General features: G+C 39.0%; 1 protein-coding gene across 4 annotated transcripts in view; it reads right to left on the bottom strand.

The window, feature by feature from the left end:
- slc23a2 (solute carrier family 23 member 2) overlaps window positions 1-20,878 on the bottom strand; it is a 60,538-nt gene extending 39,660 nt beyond the window's left edge. For 2 of the 4 annotated variants that reach the window (XM_050050445.1, XM_050050446.1), the window contains exons 1-2: window positions 20,565-20,878; window positions 528-576 (exon numbers count right to left, since the gene is read on the bottom strand). In XM_050050445.1, coding sequence (XP_049906402.1) covers window positions 528-576 — 49 coding nt within the window. In that variant the 5' untranslated portion in view covers window positions 20,565-20,878. The remainder of the gene's footprint in view (window positions 1-527; window positions 577-20,564) is intronic. The other 2 variants (XM_050050447.1, XM_050050448.1) reach the window with 1 other exon arrangement.

The raw sequence follows: 20,878 nt of genomic DNA, 5'->3' as shown, positions 1-20,878 counted from the left end.
ACACAAACACTGCAACAAAAATGTCTAACTGGAGAGACAATGAGATTCGGGAACTTCAGTTGGTAAGGGCTGGCACCAAAATCGTCAAACTTATGGAACAGAAAGAGACAAACTGGCTACGTGATTGGGGTGTAGTCCACATCGTAAAAAACAAAACAAAACAGTATTACCTGTAGGTGAGAACGCTTCTAATACAAACAATCTCCTGTTGTGTGCTACACATGTGAAACAGAAAATTATGTACAATGTTCAGAGTCGATATGAGGAAACAGCTTTTTTAGCTATGAAAAAAACATTTCCCAAACTGTTCAGCCCTGAAAAAAATGAGGTATGTTTAACTGAAACTACTTGCTGTAAATCTATTTTGTGCCACTCAACGCTATACTTACACATAATCCTGTACATAAGCAGACGCATACCTTGCATCATATTCCCCTTTCAAAGTTTAATTTTTTCATCCCAAATATCCTTGCCCACCCAGCCAGTCTGCCTGCTTGCAGTGTAAAATGTTGGGATAGGTGTTATACCTAGTTGACACATCCCATCACTCCTGTCAAGCTGGGCGGCTGGGAGCATCTGTGTGGAAGGGGCAAGAGAGAGGGGGCAAAGAGGAGGTGGTAGAAGAAGAAGAGGAAGGAACAGAAGAGGAGGAAAGGAGAGAGAAGAAGAGAAGGGGGCAGAGGCAGAGAGGAGAGAGGCAGAGGGGTCAAGGATAAGGAGGAGGAGGGAGGTGAGACATAAGTTAATTTGACAGACAGAATTTAATCACAACCAAGTTAGTGTGTAGTGTAACTGATATGTCGCTTGTAAGTCAGATTCTCAGGTGAAATATGGCTTTAGGAAAGCAGCAAGAGTGAATTATGTTGCAATCAAGTCTCCCACCTGTACAGGGTGCATTTAATTAGAGGAATAATAAGGGAGGGAGAAAAACAGACCCCAGCCAGGGTAAACTTTACAGGAAACGTTAAGTTATAGATGAGCATTGCATAATTATTTGTGATGCCACAGTCAAACCACTTCCCCAGACTGACATGCTAGCATTTGAAAACGAGCCTTTAGTATGTCACACTTTAATAATTAACATGTTTTAAGAACTACTTTCTACTTCTAAGAGGAACTCTTGTTCAAAACCCTGTACTTCCTTTAAATTACGCATATATGTTCCCATATTTTTTAACTTACACGCAGACAAAAAGGCATGTGCAAAGAAGGCAATACTGCTTAAGACCAACTCCTTTACAAGGATGATTTTGCTATGTAATTGTGGTTTTTATTTTTGTGTAGTTTTGGCCATCATTCTTCTAATAGGAAATAACAGCATTAAGATCTGGAAGGGTAGAAACATTGGCTAAAAGGAAATAAACGAGCAGTCAGATGATCCTGAATGTTTTAAACCAGGGACTCAATCTCAAAACCCCTGAGGATCACTGGCCAGGTTTTTCCTCTGCCAAGAGGGCTGCTTAAACACTTTTTTAAACATTTAATTTAAACTTAAACACTGTAAATTTGACCAACTCATGTGTGCCCCTCCTGTCTCTAATGCTTAGAACAATGCTCTGCTTATTTTTGTCACATATAACTTCATTGCTCTAGTATCAGTCCTTCAGTTCAACCTTTGAAGTTTTCTTTCTTTTAGGTCCGAAAAGAGACCTGGAAGAGTAATGGCTGTTGCTGTAGTTAAATTTGCTAATGGGGATCTAAATAAACTAACAAATAAACTCTAAAATAAAAAACAGGGAGAAAAAAAATTAAAACTGGATTTTATAATAAATTTTCCCAATATTGTGTAATGGGACAAACTTTGGAGAAGCTTGATTAATCCCAGTTGTTTGGAAAGTAAAATAAAGGTAAAGTCACTAACCAAACTGTACCTCATAAACATCCATCCAAATTTACTAGGGTTGGCTGCCGAAATTGGTTCTTTTCCCAATCGAATTATGTCTGTTTTCCTTAATAAACAGAAAAGTACCAATTCACTTTAAATCAACCAGTGCCAAATTTCGCTAACTAAGAGCACAACTGAGTGAGAACATCAGGTTCAGACAGGACGAAGCCCCGCAAAACCCCCCACAGCTGGCCATGAAGCTCCACAGAGGGCACTGAAGCTCCCAAAGCCACACACAGTAGGTGGACGCACCCCAAAGCTGGCCTCAGAGCTCCACGTCCAACAGAAGAGGTCTGTTGGCTTCTCAGCAAGCCAAACTATTACTGCAGTGGTGACCTACAGCAATAGTTCTGGTATCTGGTCTTTTTTCTTTTGTATTTTATTTTAGAAATAGCCCAGTAGCATCATGGTTTGTGATCGTGTTTTTTTAATTAGGCCTACATACTTATTCCACATAGCTGTCAGCTGCGTCTAAAACAGAGAGAAAGAGAGACAAGCAGACAATCTCACACAAACACAGAAGCAGACAAACAGAGAGATTATCTCTCAGTATGATAAAGAAAGAGCAGAATAACTTGTTGACATGTGCAGAGTAGTAGAGGGAGACAGCAAGACTACGTCACCCCTGCAGTTTGTTCAAAAAAATGACATTTGTTATTACAGAGTGAGTAAAGTGCTGAAAAAGTACTATTGAGTGCCACAAACAAATTCCAGGTACCACTTCCTGTATCGGTTTGGCTGTGAATTCACTGAGGAATTATTACCAACATTTTGCTTTCCTCGTATTTATGTCCAAATGAACTGGTTTACATAATCTGATTTAACAGTTTCATAACCTGTCACATTGTTTGAATGCTCATACTTCTTGACCAATGACTTCTTTTGACCGTTTTGTTCCCAAGCGATAACATTTACATAATCTGATTTAACAGTTTCACAACCTGTCACATTGTTTGAATGCTCATACTTCTTGACCAATGACTTCTTTTGACCGTTTTGTTCCCAAGCGATAACATTTACAGGTACAATGTTATCATAATAGATAAATACAATGGTCCAAACTTCATCAAACCACAATCATCTTTTAATGACACAATGACAACAATCATCACAAAGTCAGTCTTTCTGACCAGTAAATACTGCACACAACACATGGACACAGATCACATAATTGACCTCAGTGCTGCCCAACCTGTGGCTCTCTGTCACTACTGTGGATCAGTTGTGATATGTAGGGTGAGACAGAGAGTATCCCAGCAGCCTCTGGGTGATTTCAAGTCTGATGAAGCATGAGCTAACACCAGAGGAGCCATGCTACTGTAGCATGACATCCTCTCAATACCCTTTTGCATTGTCACCCAAGAGACGGAAACACACTGCTTGACTCCTCCCTGTGTTTTCTGTCTTCTGGTGTTGACTGGAAACAGACACACAGACACACAGACACAGACACACAGACACACACAGACACACACAAAACATCAGCGAGAGAACAAGAGACGCAGTGAACTGGAGCGAGAGAGAACTGAAACTGAGCTGATGTGATTATGTAACTGGGGAAATCTGCAGTTTCATAAACATAAAACAACTATTCATATTATGTATAAAGCAGGGTGTGTGCGTGTTTAGGATAGAGCATCAGTGAAAGAAGGAAGAAAAAAGAAAAGCACAAGAAAAACGAGTGCGAGGAGGAACAAAGACAGACCGGTGGTAATTTTAACTCATCCCAGAATAAGCAGGCTGGTGGACAGAGTTACCGCCTGGATCTATAACCATGGTAACCTGATCTGTGGATCCTGTGCAGGCTTGTGCCGTGTTGTGTGGGACTCTGGCAGAGGAGGAGGACTTCACACCAGCTGTTTGTGTTGGCGGTTTCATCTTTAGTGCCAAATGTGTGCTAGTTTGCATACGTGTGTGTGTGTGTGTGTGTGTGTGTGTGTGTGTGTGTGTGTGTGTGTGTCTGTGAACTCCATTCCCTCCAGATGTTCCTCTAAAGTTCAGGACAATATCCTGGACTATATCAAGCCTGCAGATGGTTGAGAGTTCTCTATAAATAGCGTGAAATTTTCGTTTCTGGTGTCCTTGAAGGATATATGACTGGGGTCATGAAAAACCCATGTTTGTTTGTTTGTTTTTCAGACTTGTTCAGTCTCACAAAAGTAGTGAATTCCTGCCCACTTTCAGCAATAAGTCCAATGAAAACGCAACTTGTCAGTCATGGATTGAAGGAATAAATTCACAATATGAAACAAAAGCATCTTAACACTGAGGCTTTTTTATGACGCAGATTCCAAAAAAAGTTGGGACCCTGTGTAAAACAGTAGTTCCCAACTGGTGGGTCGTGGTCCAAAAGTTGGTCACAGGTCCATTCAAAATGAATCGCAAGTGACACAAATGTGTCAAGTTTGTAAAAAACACACTTTATTGTCACGTACAGTGAATTTCTGGTACAGAGCTTTTATTTTCTAGTACCATTTCCTGCTGTAGAGTGAGTGACTAATGGACAGCTATTTATCGGAGACAGCAAACTAGCTCGACGACATGGCAAAACACAAGTATGATGCGGAATACAATAAACTGTGTAGACCTTGAACTAATGACTAAGGAGAAATCTGGATCCCGCGGCTGGTTCAGTTGGAGACCACTGGTGTAAAACATACATTAAAATAAAATGCAATAATTTGCAAATCCTTTTCGACGCACATTGGGGGAAATAAGAATGTAACACATCAACATTTTTGTCATTTTAAATATTTCCAATGCAGCCATTCACATGAAATTCAGACTAAATATTTGTATTAAGTCAATAAAAAGACACTGATAAATCATAACATTTCAACCCCTAAAAATGATATGCAGTAAAGTGGAATGACACAGGAAGAAAGTATTGAACATGCTAAGTGAAATGTATTTAATACTTGGAGAAGCCCTTGGTTGTACAAACTCAGACTAAATATATATACAAAAAATGTATCAGTTTGAGCATTTAATATCTTGTATTTGCACTTGATTCCAATGAATAAATTTCAAAAAGGATCTGCAAATCATTACATTCTGTTTTTATTTACATTTTACATAGCATCTTGCCAACATTTTTTGGCATTTGGGTTTTATTATCTGATTATATTCTCAATTATGCATTGTCAAAAAAAAGGTGAAAAAATGCTAACCACATTTTCTCACAGCCCGAGATGACACCTTCAAATTTCCTGTTTTGTTTAACCAACAGTCCCAAACCTTAAGATATTCAGTTTGCAGTGATGTAAAACACAGAGAGCCGGCAAATCATCACAGTTAAAGAATGAGAACTAGCAAATGTTTGGCTTTTCTGCTTGTTATATGACTAAAACAATTAACCTCTTATCAGAATAATTGCTTATTCATTTTCTGTCAATTGTCCAATCAATCATTTAAGCTCTAGTTACTTTTAGAGCCACAAACTAAAACAACCAATCTAAAAAAGGAGTCAAATTACAAACACCTCTGACATTATTATCTGACACAATCATCCCTAAAATGAGAAAACAATAATCAAGGTCACCAGAATAGAGCCAGGTGTGCTTTGAAAGGTATAAATGAGACCAGGAGATCATGTGAAAATGCTCTCTCATTGTTACTTGGAATTAAAGCTTAATGGCCTCACAATGAACAGTACAGCCGCGTGACGTATATCTACTGACACGTGTCTACTGCATTTTTCCACATCTAGTTTATAATTACAAAGCTTTTGCAAGTTGCCATCCTGATTATACATTCCTGAGATCTTCCCAGGGTTTATGTTATATGACACTATTTGTGTGCATACCTATGATACTACTACTAGAGTTTTCACTCCAATAAATAAGCTTACAAAATGTCAAGAAAGGAAATATTTTACCAACTGTTTTCTTTAATAAACACAAAATACAACCACATACCTCTCTTTCACCTAAGAGTAGCTTAATTGCCCTTTGATTCAAACCCAACAGACAAAATGAAACTCAACAAAACTGTCTTCGTTTTTCTTGTTGTTTGACTAGTTAGTTAGTCCACTGTTTTAACAATCACAAACTCTGGTTTGGTTGAAATGAACCCTTATTTCACTGAGTTAGATGGGAAAATATGCTGGCTCGACACTGTTTTTCCCTGCCGTCTGTCTCCGTCATTGCTGGCCAGGTGTGTTTTCTACTTCTGTAACGATATCCCCACCACTCGCAGTCACAGTCAGTCAGCTGACGGGTCCACCAGTAGAGACTGAGCTCTGGTGGCTACATCGCTTAATAAAGAATCTCTGCATGAGTTTATTAGAAAGAGAAGCATCTGTATTTTTGACGGTGTTAAAAAATCATGCAGTTGAGATTTTCAAGTTTTGTTTCCATCATGTCAACTGCTGTGAAACTATTTAAAAGGTAAAAAAACACTAACCAAAGTAAAGACACAGAAATATGTAAACATGTGTGTGCATGTTTGTGTATGACTGGAGGTGACATGTTACGAGATAGGGTACACGTGAGGGGTTCGTATTTCAGCTCTGGGGGGAGCAAAGGGGTGATTGTAAAACGTGTTTACATTGATCAACTTCCTGTCTTTGAAGCAGAGATGAATGGAGATAAGGAGAGTATGTCTCAACAGCGAAGTTAAAAGAGCAGCAGGCCAACTCAATATAAATGTTTCAATACAGAGACATGAGTAATGTACAGAGGATGGCCAGACATCTGCTGGTTACTCTCTGCAGGTTTCACTGATGATCAGAAGCTGGATGAATCAGTGACAGATGTTTGCTGTTGTTGAGACAGAATAAATTTACTGACATTTACAAACTAATGAGTATGTGTTAAGTTTTAAGGTTGTGTTCTACTTGCTGCTGCAACTAAGTATTGTTTCTGTTTGTTTATTTAGTCCAGGGTTGCATAAAGTGCAACCTGAGGACCAGAGTTGGCCTGACAGGTGTTTCTAGATAAAAAAGAAGATAAATTAAAATTAATTAATATAAAATAGTCTTTGCTATTTTATTTTTTATGAAGTAAAATGCTTTTAAATTGGATCCCTAATTATTACCATTAATTTTTCATACTCTGAGCACTAACTAGTGCACAGAAAGTCAGTCTGGCACAAGTGACGTAAGAGAAAAATGGAGAGGCAAGGACATTGGCACAAGCACAAAAGGCATTTCAACTAAGGGAAATGGAATACTAGTACCATTTTGCATCTTAACGGTACAATACATTACAACACAAAACAATATGGATTTGCTTTAGGCCCGTGGTCCACCATTAAGTTTCAGTTCCCACAGCGAAAGAGAAACTGGATCCTGCAAAAGTCTAGAGGTCTGTCTTGAGAAATTACTTTAATACAATTGTTGACTCATTTTCTGGTGACGGACAGATGATAACAAATCCTTTCAGCACAACAAAGCATGACACAAAAACTCTTTTAGCTTTTTTAATTCTTTAAATACTAATGTATGAGGCTAGTATTGATTAAGCACTTTTATACTGTAGCTGAATGTTGCTGCTTTTAATGTATCCACACATTAAAATTAAATGCTGTGGACAAGATGTGGCCTTTTTTTTCAGGGTCGATTGCATTGCAGTTGTTCAGTTTTCATGCATTTTTTGTTTTAAATTTGTAATTTAATTATTTTTGTGCATCACTCTAACTGTGATTTTTTTCCCCTAGGATTCTATGTTAAGCACATTCAGCTGAATATTCTTTAAGAAGGGTGCAATACAATTTGCTATTAATTATTTCAGTTTAAGATACACTATTGTTAGCTGATTACTTTTGTTGCTTTTATTCATTCTTTTTTCTTTTTAATAGAAATGTTGTTTATATATAGCATTCACAAATGTGAAAGCCTTCTCCAAACCCACAGAAACTTGGCCAAACATCATTGGTTTGAGCTGTACAAGAGCGCAACACTAACTTTTAAAAGTGATTGCCAGACTGGCCACCAGGCATCAGCTTTTGGTTGCCGAACCTGAAAATACCGTTGCCATTTTTAGTCATCTTATATTTTAAGTAACTAAGATGCTCACAGTGACTTTAATTGTTCTTTTATCTCAGACATGTGTTAGATGACACTTCTGAGGAAGGCGGAAGTTTCTGCCGAAACATGTTAAGGTATGTAACATCCTAACACATGTCTGAGATAAAAAAACAACTAAAGTCATTATCAGAAACCAAAGACATGAACACCATTGAACTAAGATGCTCACAGTTCTATGTCAACTTAAAAATTGAAAAAGTGACATAAACAAGGTTTATAAACTTTGCAGTTTGTATTTTTTTCCGATTGTATAATTTTTCGGGTCTCATCCTGTTGTTCAAGTTCATCTGGTATTTTGTGATAAAGATGGCTTAGTGGAAATCTGCACCCCACAATCAAACAACTTAAATTGCTTCACCACTGTCTCTCAAACAGATGCACAAACTGGCAGCCTTGCCTGAGTCCGGTTCTTTGGTTGTAAATGTCAAATTCTGTTGGCAGAAGCCATTGGAACAACCAGTAGCCTACTCATAAGTCACACCGAAAAAAACAAAGCTCTTAGGCGGAGATCCTTCACACAACTTGCAAGGTAAACCACAGAATTTATCTTTACTTGCTGAGTCATGCAAGCAGTAGACAAAAAGAAAAAGCATGTGCAAACTGTCCTGGGTTCGCAACTTGATAAGTCATCTGAGCAGTTGTTGCTTTGCGTGAGCCACGTGACCTGAATGTTTGTATCTATCTATTGTAACGTGTTTTATGGGGTCACAGTGACCTTAACCTTTGACCACTAAATTCTAATCAGTTCATCACTGAGTCAAAATGGACATTTGTGCCAAAATTGAGGAAATTGCCTCAGGTTGTTCTTGACATATCATGTTTACAAAAACATACTGCCTCCAGCCACAGCTCACCGGCGCGGAGACATAAAAATATATATCAAAAATAGAACTATATAACAAATACAGATTTATATAAATATAAAACCTGAACATGCATAGCTTGTATACTATACTATACTATACTTAAAGTATAGCATTTTTCAGGACTTCTGTCTAATCTTAACCATTTCAGCCCACATAAGCACTTATGGGGGATCTTCAATATCTTCATTTCAAATGGAGACTACTGTTGTATAAAACCTGCTAATTATTTGTACCGATTTACACTTGTTCCCATATGGATGAGACACAGGTGGAAGTTTGGCAAAAGGCTTGGCAAAAGCATAAACATTAAGAGGAGGCTGGCAATGACACCAGCAGGGGTTGTGATGATAAAACTGTAAATGAAGTACAACTAAGATGTTATACTGCATAATGAGTTTCACTGTAGTGCAGGGAATTTAGAGCAACTTCCAGATAAAAATTAACTTGACCTATGCTGTTGCCTTTTTAAATACTTTGGCTGATCTGAAGCCCAAGTAATCCTGCTTTCTTTGGTCCTTAACAGCAGGTGGACTCCCATGCTGGGCTGCACAAATGCATTCCTCAGTTTAAAAAACCAAAGCAACAGGGAAGACTGTTACATTTAGACCAGGGGAATAGAGATGTTCAGCCTTTAAATGTAATTCCAACCCCCTCTCAAAAGCAACACCTACACCCACACAGCATGCTATCAGCAGCACATGAATGGGTGGTGAAGGTTAGATAAAAAATACAAGAAAAAAGTTTCCCACATTTGTTCTCAAACAAAAAAGGCATTTACTGTAACTGTACACGCTTCTTATATCCACCACCCACAGCCTCAGACATTTTTTCATCAAGTCCAGCAGGGATATTTAACACTAAAAGGCACCCATTGTTGCTTGAAGTTGATGAAATCCTTTAAGCCTACCCAAGCCAGACTCCTGCTGTTGTTCCCAGTGGGGAAACCAGTTTCATTTGCTTGTACAGTAACTGTGGAGACACATTACGTTCATTCAGCCCCTACACAGGTTTTATAATGTTCTGCTAACTATGCCTAACGTGAGATGCTAAAGCACATCAACAGGTTTGAGGATGTCTGTGAGATAGCACTTTTAAACATAGCAAAACTGGGTTGTGGTTTAGTGGTTCAGTGATGTTCAAAAGTCTGTATTACAACAGAGGTAGTAGAGAGTAGTGGAGATGTGAAACTTCAGTTAATGCCCATTTTTTCACACATACTATTAGGCCTGGGGTTATTTTCATGATTGATTAATGTGCCAGTTATTGTTTCAATTAATATGTAAATTGCTTCATCTATAAAACGTCAGAAAATATTGAGAAATGTCCTTCTGATGTCTTTTGCCCAACCAACAATACAAAAGTCAAAGACACTCAGTTTAAAATGACATTAAGCAGAAAAGTTGCAATCACATTTGAGAAGCTGCAACCAGAGAATATGACTCAGACTACATCCACTCTAATACATTTTTGTTTAAAAACACATTACTACATTTACACCTTGCTTATATGCCACTCCAGCATTTTGGAACCTCTAAAATAAAGACCTTTCAAAACGCTCCCAATATAGATTGAAGACGTTGGGGTTGCGTTTTAGTCTGGGTGGGTCTTACCAGTAAAAGTGTGTCTAACCAAAACATTATAGCTAGGTCTCCATTGCTTTTGTGATTTCATCCTTCTTGTGTGGGTACTCCTTTCCCATTGCCATGACACCCTCTGGTGATGGGTAATGCTCCTGGTAACTATAATAGGTTGCTGGATTCGCTTTGCAACGACTTCCAATCTGTTTTCCACATCCTTAACTGCCTTATTCTCATGTGGTACTTTCAGCTCCATCTCATTGAAGCAAAGAAACCTTTGATCTTACTTTTTGCCATCTCCATAGTGTTATTTTTTGTGAGCAACCAATCGCGGAGTAGACGGTTTGCTTCCTCTTATATCGGCACACGCATGCCCAGTGTACAAGAATGTTCATGTGATGCCTGTTTACAGACGCGTTATTACGGACAGAGAATATTTCTAAAACGTTGGTACAACCCTGGTGCGTACAGAGAGAGATTTTGTTCTAAAACACTGTTTGAAAATGAAAACATTAGTGTAAACATGGCCTTAAACAATAAATCATTTCTCACAACAGCTGCTTGTCTGGCAGGGGACAGAACAAAGAAACAAATGAGGGTCAGAGAAATAAGGAGACATATGCATCACTGGGTGAGGCTCCTCACACACAGAACAAGACAGTACCAGAGCGTGGAGAGGATAGAGATCAATGATGGTACAACATAGACACTGTTCTAGATAACATTATTAGCCTGTATAAAAAGTCACAAGCTGATTGAAGGTGACATTCAGCAAAGACTGAATAGATGCTGAGCCAGATTTAACACAATAGACTTTATTGTTGAGAGCAACACAGAACAAGTGGGCAGTCAATTTAAAGTATTTCCTGAGTGACCAAGCAGAAATGGCAAAAATTTACTGGTCTTTTATAATATTAGATTAAATATTTTTGGGTTATTGAGCATTAGCCAACTCTTTTCATAATCAATTTATTGTTTCAATCACTTTTCAAGCAAAAATCCCATAAGTATGCTGTTATCAGCTTCTTACATGTGAGAATGTTTTTGCTTTTATCTGTTTTTTGTCAGTTTAATTCAATTATCTTTGGGTTTTGGATAGTTGATTAGACAAAACAGGAGCTGCAATTTTTTCACAAGATAAAATGTGTCACAACGTACTACTACAGATGAAGCATTGTGGTGCTTGAGAGATGCCTCAGTCTATGATATTCCAGATGAAGGGGAACATGGCTGTTTGGTGCAGACCCCATTAAAAATCACATCATCATCATCATCATCATCATCGTTATATTTTGTTAGTAAAAATGAAATACAAAAATTACCGTTTTCACTAAACTTGCCACTCATGTTGCAATATCATGCAAAATAACTGCAATATGACTTTATGCATAACATGCAGCCCCTAGCTGGAACTGTACCCACCTGGAAACACTACTGTGGCTTTAAGTTGTTTTAGCAGTTAAACAGTATCTTAAAAGTCAGACAACATGGAGTGGATGACGATATAGACCTCAAATGGACCAGTTCCAGTAGGACAGAGAATCAAAGCAGCTATCAGCTAAATCAATTAGAAATGCACTTTAGTCTGTGCTAACAGTCCATCCATCATATGTCATGCTGCTTTTTAATTTTTTATGACACTTATGATGTGGGTCATTGCTCAGTTCCAGTATTTTTAAAACTGCACTGATTGCCTCGGAGGAAATGCTACAACTTTTAACTGTCTGTAAGTGAGGCACAAAATTTGGGTCATGGCTGATTGAATTTTTTTTTTTTTTTTTTAAAGAATGATGCAATGATGTCATTGCTACATCTTGGCATTTATTCAACTATACTGATAAGCCCCAGTTGGGGGAGAAGCACACGGGTCACAACTCATTTTGCTGGATTGTTTTCATTATTGATTAATTTGCAGATTATTTTATTGATAATGTGATTGATTGCTTGGTCTGTAATATGTAAGAAAATAGTGAAAAATGCCTGTTTACAATCACACGTGTATTGGTTTTGCCTAATTGACTTCATAAGAATAGTTGCAGATGCACGTGTTTTTGTCTATCAACAGTTCAACATAATGCTACCTAAAGTTATTAAATGATATTACTGAATTATTATTATTAGTAGTCAGTAATACGTGCTGTGTCCTTTGGGTGCTTGATTGACTTTAATGCCATCACTTTAATATAGTGCAGATCAACAGGTACCTGAGGATGTGCTGCAGGGTTTTAATCAAACAGTACATACACCCTGACTACTTCAATATTTGTCTTTACTTGTGTTGATCATAAAGAGTTAAAATGGCTGCACTAGAAGGCTAGAAACTAAAAACATTACAATTTTAAGATCAGACTTGAATCAATACCATCTTTTAAAAACTTAAATATGCTTTTTGTTTTTATGACAGTTAAGCATTATTATTTTCAACCCATATTAAATTGCTTGGATGTCATACCATTTATTTTATTCTTATTTATATTATCATATTTATTTATTTAATCCTAATATACTCCCATTTAATCCAGTTGATGTCTCTCATTGAACTGCTCCATTTAGGATAAAAGTGCAGCATATATTCTGGCATGTCACAATGACATTACTGTTTTCATATAATGCAGATCAACAGATACCTGAGGATAAGCCTCAGGGTTTAAGTCACACTCAACTGTCATCAACGTCTTCGTGCTCTAACCATGGCAGGGTGGAAACAATATCAGAAAATTGAGCTCTCAGACTTGAAATAAACAGAAGCTTAAAACAGTTTAATCAGGGGGAAAAACAACACATATTTACTCCCTAAACACTAGCAACTGCATTAAAGTATGGCTAGTTGCAACTGCTAATAAATCAATAAGTGGCCCCAATGGTCTCCTCCATCCATACATCCCCGCTCACACACTGAGAAAATCTTCAAAACGCAAAGAAAAATCTATTGAATGCTCATTTATTTACTAACTCGTTACACCAGGCCAGATGAGACCCAGCAACATCAGTGACACGTTTGTCTTATTGTTAAAAAACAGTGCTCATAGACAGTCATTGAATGCAGCTATAACAGCAGCTACACATACAAAGAGGACATTTCTCTGTGATGGGTGGCCGATTAAGGGCTATTGTAGGTCTGACCCAGGACACATCCTCAACAAAGAACATATAACCTCCTAAAAATGAAGTCTAACAGCCCACAGACATTACTTTAATGACACTGGGGAGAATAAGTTATTCCCTGTAAGAATCATATTGTTTGCCGCACTACCTCTGGCCATTTAATCCCCATCTTACTCCATTTCTTTCATCAAACACACACAAACTGAAGATTAGAAAGGCACCATGGGTAGCCACTAAGAAAAGTTTTATTTATTCAGCAACAAAAGTACTATACCAATAAACACTGGCAAAAAAAATAAATGTTTTTTCTGGGATATACTATTCAGGTCCACGCGCTAAACTCCTACCACCCACTATGCAACCACACACACACACCTTTACACAGTACAGTGGGAAGGCTCAGCATGACCCAGCACTGCAGTGTAATCTTAGTCACATGCTGTCAGCAGCAAACAGGGCCAAGAAACCAGTTCTATGACCCAGTTCACTTCACTGCCTGTTCCTGGCCCGACATCCTGTGAGGTGATCCTCTGTGTCCATTTACTCTAAGTCAGAGTGACTCAGAGAAGCTACTGTGAAAGGCTGAAAACTAGTTTTAAAATAAAGACACTGTGACATAAAACCACATTTACATAAGCAAACTGGTTGTGGTCAACGTCATGCAGGTCTTTCGCAAAAACTAATTGAAACCAGAAACCTGGAGGCTTCAATCAGGGTGAAGAATCGAGAGGAAACAATGCATATGCACTGCAGTTTACTGTACAAGCTGTACTGTACAAACTTACGGGTAACAACAAAGGGTGGCAGCACCTGCTCTGTAACTGCACCTTTCAGGATGCCTAGATTTGAAAAATACTGATAATGAACCACACACACAGTACACTGTAATTATATGTTGACTGTTATACAAAATTAATGGCGGTACAACCAACACTTATGAGACAGAAATCAAAACAAAGAAAGGATGAGTTACATCACATAAACCCTAAAGCAAACAGTAATTTATTTAACAATTTCAACTTAAAGTTCTTGAGTGTGAATAAGTAAAATAAAAATGGACTGGTAGAAAATTATGTCTCATGCTGTGAAATTTAGTGACTAGTTATGCTTTTTAAATGTTACATGTGGCATCACAAGTAGTCATGTGATGTAACCATTACAAAATGGCTGTCATGGCACGCACTACATTTTATTTGTGTGTAATTAAATCAGTCGTACACACAGTTCTCTCCAGCTTCTATCTGTGGACATGCTGCTACAGTGGTTATGTGCACAAAATACAGCATAATCCACTGCTATCAGCTGGTACCCAATGGCCAATAAAGCCCTTTTTACACAGAGATTGCGCTACAGGGCGGCTACTTATTCCCTTTTTACACTGGCTTTGCATTTTTTCACAAAACCGCATAGCAGCAGCAACTTGCCACCCCAATGTATGACTTTAGATAGCATACTGGCATCCTGGAAGCAAAAGAAGCGGGACTGGCGTGACATGTAAAGCCCAGTTCAAACCAATGATTCGCGACAAGACAAAACTGTTTCAGAACATTGCAGAGGAAAGTCGCAGCGGTGTGAGCTGGCCTGACTCAAGCCTGCTGATGGTGCCACCTGCAACTCAGCTGGTCAAATTGCCAGTGGCTGGTTTAAGAACGTACAACAGTTGAATGAGAAACTAATATGGAGAGAAACTGATTGTGAAAATAGTTGTTAGATGCAGCCCTAAACATGAGTGACAGATGGGAGGAAATTTTCATCAAACTGGCTGGTACACCACCATCTTTTGATACACACAGTCATCTTCTTTTGCTCCGTTTCCTTCCAATATCCTTGTCTGGTTATTGGAGCTGATATCATTGTCATCTTCATCATCTTAAGTTATTGGAATTTAAGTTCCTTGATGATGACAAACATACCCTGAAGGGACAGACCTTTAATTTCAGGAAGGGGTTGTTTGAAAGATTATATCTCTCCAATCACCTCACCCTAACCACCTGCCACTCAGCCTGTATTTCAGGTTTCTAAATAATAAGCATCCCAGCACTTTCAAACAGAAAAACAGTAACAAAACACCTGCCCCAAACAGCCAGTTACACTGCTCTCTGTTTCAGATGTGCCACCATCACACTGGATCCCAAACGCAACACATCACAGGTTTAAGGACTAAAAGGCCTGTCACCCAGACATCTGTGGTCTCACAGGCTTTTGAGCTTCACATCAGTGTATCATCAACTTCTGTACAGACTGGAAGCATCCAGCACCTGAACAGTCAGCACTGGCACCACCTAGGGATGTCAACTGTCACTACAGCCCTTCTACTTAACCACAACCTGCTACTCGTATCGGTCATCCATCACATCTGAGACAATGATGAGTCACTTATCAAGCACCAGTTTTCTACACTTTTCTGCCCGTTTTGGCACAGCAGCACATATCAGGGTTCCTACGCAGTATGGAAAAGTATGGAATCTGATTTTGGTAATTTCCAGGTCTGGATAAGTATGAACGAAAGGAAAGAGAGTATGGGAAAATATTTGTGTTCCCAGACTCTATTCTTAATTTCTAAAAAATTAATTCATTCAGCAGAGTGTCTTCCATGGTGTTGAGAGCAAGCAGCCTGCACAGCCAAAGGTTTACCACTGAGTGCGGGCCAGATTGTGCACGATGTCGAAACTTAGGCAAGAAATATCCATGCAATTGATCACACACTCCTATGCAGAGCTGCCTCTAAGCCGCAAGTCAAAGCCCATAAAACAGCTCTGCCCCATCAAATGCCTTAAAACTTCTTAAACTTATTTTTGGTTATTTGTAAAAGAGACAAAAATATGAGGGGAACAATAATACTATTTACTTTATATGATAAGGGAAAATAATACGCGTATAGCTAGCGCTTGTTGGTTAACGTCCTCTTCTGGCTGAGGTGTTTGACAGTGCAACACTGTCCAACTTTCTGCAAGGGAGACTGAACTGAGTGTCCACAATGGGTGAATGCACGTTTTCTAAGGGCTGGCTATTTGTTCTCAGATTTCAAATATAGTCTGAGAAATCTAAGGAGAATTAAGAAATTTTAACATGAAAAATGTGTTGACATGTGTGCATCGTGATTGACTAGGAATTCCTCGTTGTAAACTCAACTAATAAAACACATCATTGTCCTTTGCTTGGATCCAACAGTGACTCAGCAGCAGTATACTAAATAGTACTTTGTATTGCAACTGAAATGTAACTGCTCCAAGATTTGCCTCATGATAAATTAAGTTCTATTTTATCTCATCTGACCTAAATATAAATCTAGAGTTCAAATGACCATCTCTTCGACAGTAGTTTAGAATAAAAGCTCAATGTTGTGCACCAATATTTCCACAAGATATCGCTGGTTGACTTCCAACGTGACACAGAATTCAAATCAGGCTGAGACACAGTATTTGAAATAAACCACTGGTGGAGAGGGACTGGCTCAAACCTCAACCCTGCTCTCACACACCAGCGTCCAACAAGATAGAATTTCCCAGTCCTGGGGCCTATGCAAACTGCAGGCACAGGTGCAATGCAAAATATTCTGCATGCAATAGTGTTGGGTACACAGATTTTACTGCCTCAGCTACAACTCTGCAGGTGCTGAAAAACATTGGACTTCATTGAAAAAGATACCCACTGAGCCTAGCACACAAGTTTAATTAAACAAAATAAAAACAAGATGGCCACTTGTGGATAGGACTTGACATAAAAATATGCTGCCGAGGATTACTCATCTCCAGGCTCTTTACAGACCTTGAGGATATTTTGAGACTAGCATTAAGTTTTAAATTTACTTTTAATGTCCCTGATGTGGACAATTGTCCTGGATTAACAAACAAAAGCACACATGGAAAAATCGAAGAGACTCAACTGATAAAAACACCTGCAACAGTGGCCTTATGCCTTGATGGATTACAAGCATACAAACACACGTCACCTACATTCCTAAAACTAAGCGCTAACAGTAAGATCTATTTTACAGTTACCTGATCGCCTGTCTGTCCTCCAGGAGTTCCCCGTTAATAGGCTTAACCAATAGAGAGCCAAATAAATGTTTGGAACAATTTTACTTACACAATGGGACTTACCAGAATTCAGAGGCTTATACTCAGAGTTCAACACACAAGAAGACTCAGATAAAATCTAAGAGTCAAACAGTCGAACGCTAAACATTGTCCTTGGGGGAGCAGGAGGTGAGGGCATCTCCATGATCATCCCTGTAGTCTATACCTTTTATATAAGAATTTTAGTCTTAAACTTGACCATTAAGTTTCCAAACCAGCTCAAAATATGATTATTGGCTCTAGAAAATAGAGCATCATATAATGCAGACACCAAAACCTCTGAATCTCCGAACAAATGATAGATATAAAAAGTTACCAGTCTCTTAGCAGTGTATGGCAACAGGCCAGGGGTATAATCACGAACTGACATGGGATCCCAAAAACAACTTCCTCAGTTTTATGGACACTAATGTCCAAATGATAGGTCATCATACCGGTATGAAAACCTGCCAAGCTTTAAAGCTGCTGATGTCAGAACTGCTGGAGAATGAACACAGAGAGGCCAACATTTGTAGTTTGAGAACAACTTTATTGGAGCCTAAGAATTAGGGCTGAGTATCGTTGCAATACCAGTACCAATACTAGTACCCCTAATGTGGTACCAATACCAATAGAGTACTTCATTTGATAACTTTTTTTCCCTACTTCATTCTATACTCATCGTGTGAATGGAAGCATTCAGTTAACTACTATAATTAATACACCACTCTTGACTTCACCATACTAGACTGTACCTGTTGTGGCTGCTGCAGTAGTGGGCCAATAACACATTGTATTAAATCAAAGAATGCTTGCAGTGAATGGCTGCAAGCAAAATAATACAACTAGGATTTTTTTCTAGATCCTGGTATGAAAAGGATCGAATGCAGGTATGATTTGACTGGAGACGTTTTTATCGTGTTTAACTCTTTTTCTCATTGTCATCTGTCTTTTTACTTATATGTTTTTGCAGTTTGTCGCTTGTTTATTTTCACCTTAATTTTTGTATTGCTTTAGTGTGGCATTATTGTTTGGTTTTTATTGTGTCATTGCCTCTGGGGTATCTTGCTTCTGCTTTGCTTTGTTTATCACAACATGTTGTAAACTCTGTTTTTAATGATGCTAAAATGAAGTTATAATTAACTGGGTTAATTCAGTCAACACCTTGATGGTATCTATTTTTCCATAACTTCATACCTTCCTGACATTTCACAGGGATATAGTATATGACAGTATTTGTATTAAAAAACAGACAAACATAAAAGCTTGTTGTAGCATGTATGTATGACATTTTCTAGCCTACAATGCTGTGTGTATTTAGCCTACTTAGACAAGCCTTGTTGTGTTTCAATACATGCCCCACAGAATTACAGATAGGTAATAAGTGCCCCTCTTTCATAGATTCTTGCTGGGAGACCCGATGAGACATGTTGGCACAGTGCATACCAACACATTAGTGGGCTGAATGAAGATTATGTCCGTGTGGTGGTTTGCAGACTGAATGAAGGTTTGACGTGCTAGCCTCTTTTGCCACAATTTCCTTGATGCAAGTAATGCACACAGCTTCATTCGTGTTTGCTGGCTCACATTTATCATCGGGACTATACCCAAAATACTCCTCAACAGAGGCAGAGACATATTTACTAATACTGTAGCGTTATCCTGCCACTCATAATCACCATCTTTCTCAGCTTAGTGACCTGTTCCACAGCTGCAGACTGGCCTCTGGTGATGTGTGCTGTGCACTACATACAATACAGCATCTTTGTATCAGTTTAATAAAAAGGAGGAGCATCTGTGGGGTTTTTTTCCCAATATTATTTTCATGGCTTTTGCCTTTATTTGACAGGACAGTATAAGCATGAAAAGGGAAAGAGGGGATGACATGCAGAAAGGGCCGTGGGCTTGAATCGAATCTGCAGCCGGTGTGGCAAGGACATAGCCTTTGAACATGGGACTACCCAGTAAGCTACTGGTCGCCCCAGCTTGCGTATTTTTGATGGTATTGAAATCATACCTTCTGGATTTCTAAATACCCTGGTATACTGTAATACCATGATACCGCAAAAGCGTAGTATCGAGGACCAATACACAGCCATGCTAAGAATTATCATGGTTTGATGACCCTCAAAATGAAGAGTGTTGGTCTCACAATTAAGTTATTCTTTATGCTAAAAAATGTTGATGTAATTTTTACCTCTTCAAACTATTTTTGTTCTCTACGGATCAGATGAACTTGTGTCATAAGTATCCACGCTGAGTAAACTGAGAATAGCAGGTCATCTGGAAATGTCACTACGAATTTATTAGACTGGTAGCAGAGACAGTCAAGCTGCCTTTTGACGTCAGAGGTTAATATTTGGTCATTTTAGATGTCACAAGGACTGCAGACTCCAAGGAAGACGGCATCTTAAACCATTATCATTACATGATTACTTCCATACATTTTAAGTTACCTGTTTGATAATGTGTGTTTGTCTATAACAGAAACACACCTGCCATGCCACGTTTCCAGGACAACCCCATCATCAAGAGCCAATAAATCCTAATGGCCAAATAAGCTCTGGTGTCCCAGTTAGTGCTGCCTGGTAGCTGTAGTTTCTTATCTACTTTGCAGGGTCTCATTTAATCTAATGATACAGTGCAATGCAAATCAGTGATGCCTGCTTAGTCTTCCTATGGTGTGTTATGTGTTGCAGAATCACAATAAGCCCTCTACCAGAAACCTTGAGGGATCTGGCCTCCACACTGTAAAGATAATAGCCCCATCTCCTGACGTGTTAAAGAGGGGAAAGGTGAAGAGTGACTAACGGGGCCTTGTGTTTCACGGTCACACTTAAGCATCAGTAGACACACAGTCACACCGGCCCACAAAGTCTAGCTACCGATAACGTTACATCTCTAACTGTTACTCGTCAACCGTTGCCAGCTCGTGCCCAACGGCTAGTACAGAGAGGGCAGGAGTTTCGAAATGTCCCGCTTGCTAACATCAATATGTGTGTTAAGAGTGTCTCAAGGGGTAAAAATGGCACGTTTTGTCCTCACCTGCCTGATGAAAGAGTAGACGGAGCCCACTTCCTTTCTCGGCTAGCGTTACGTCTGTCTGTCTGTTCGTCCCCGTGGTTTGTGTTGTTGAAGCGGCGAGTGCGCACGAGGAGGGGGGATACGGATAGCCTTCACTTGTAGCCGGAGGATAACTCAAGCCAGGCGGACTGTGGCGGAGAAATAAGACCGTCTTCAGCGCCGGTTCCTTCCGAGGCGAGCTCCTTCTCTCTCACAAACGGGTTTCTAGACAGCTGCTCCGCTCATGGAGGGATTTCGCCTTTCATAAAGCCACGGGGTTGACGTTCGCCCTCACG

This window comes from Epinephelus moara, chromosome 8 (assembly GCF_006386435.1).
Source record: "Epinephelus moara isolate mb chromosome 8, YSFRI_EMoa_1.0, whole genome shotgun sequence".
NCBI lineage: Eukaryota > Metazoa > Chordata > Actinopteri > Perciformes > Serranidae > Epinephelus > Epinephelus moara.
Note: the sequence above shows the minus strand (reverse complement) of the source record. Positions and strands in the feature narration are given on the sequence as shown.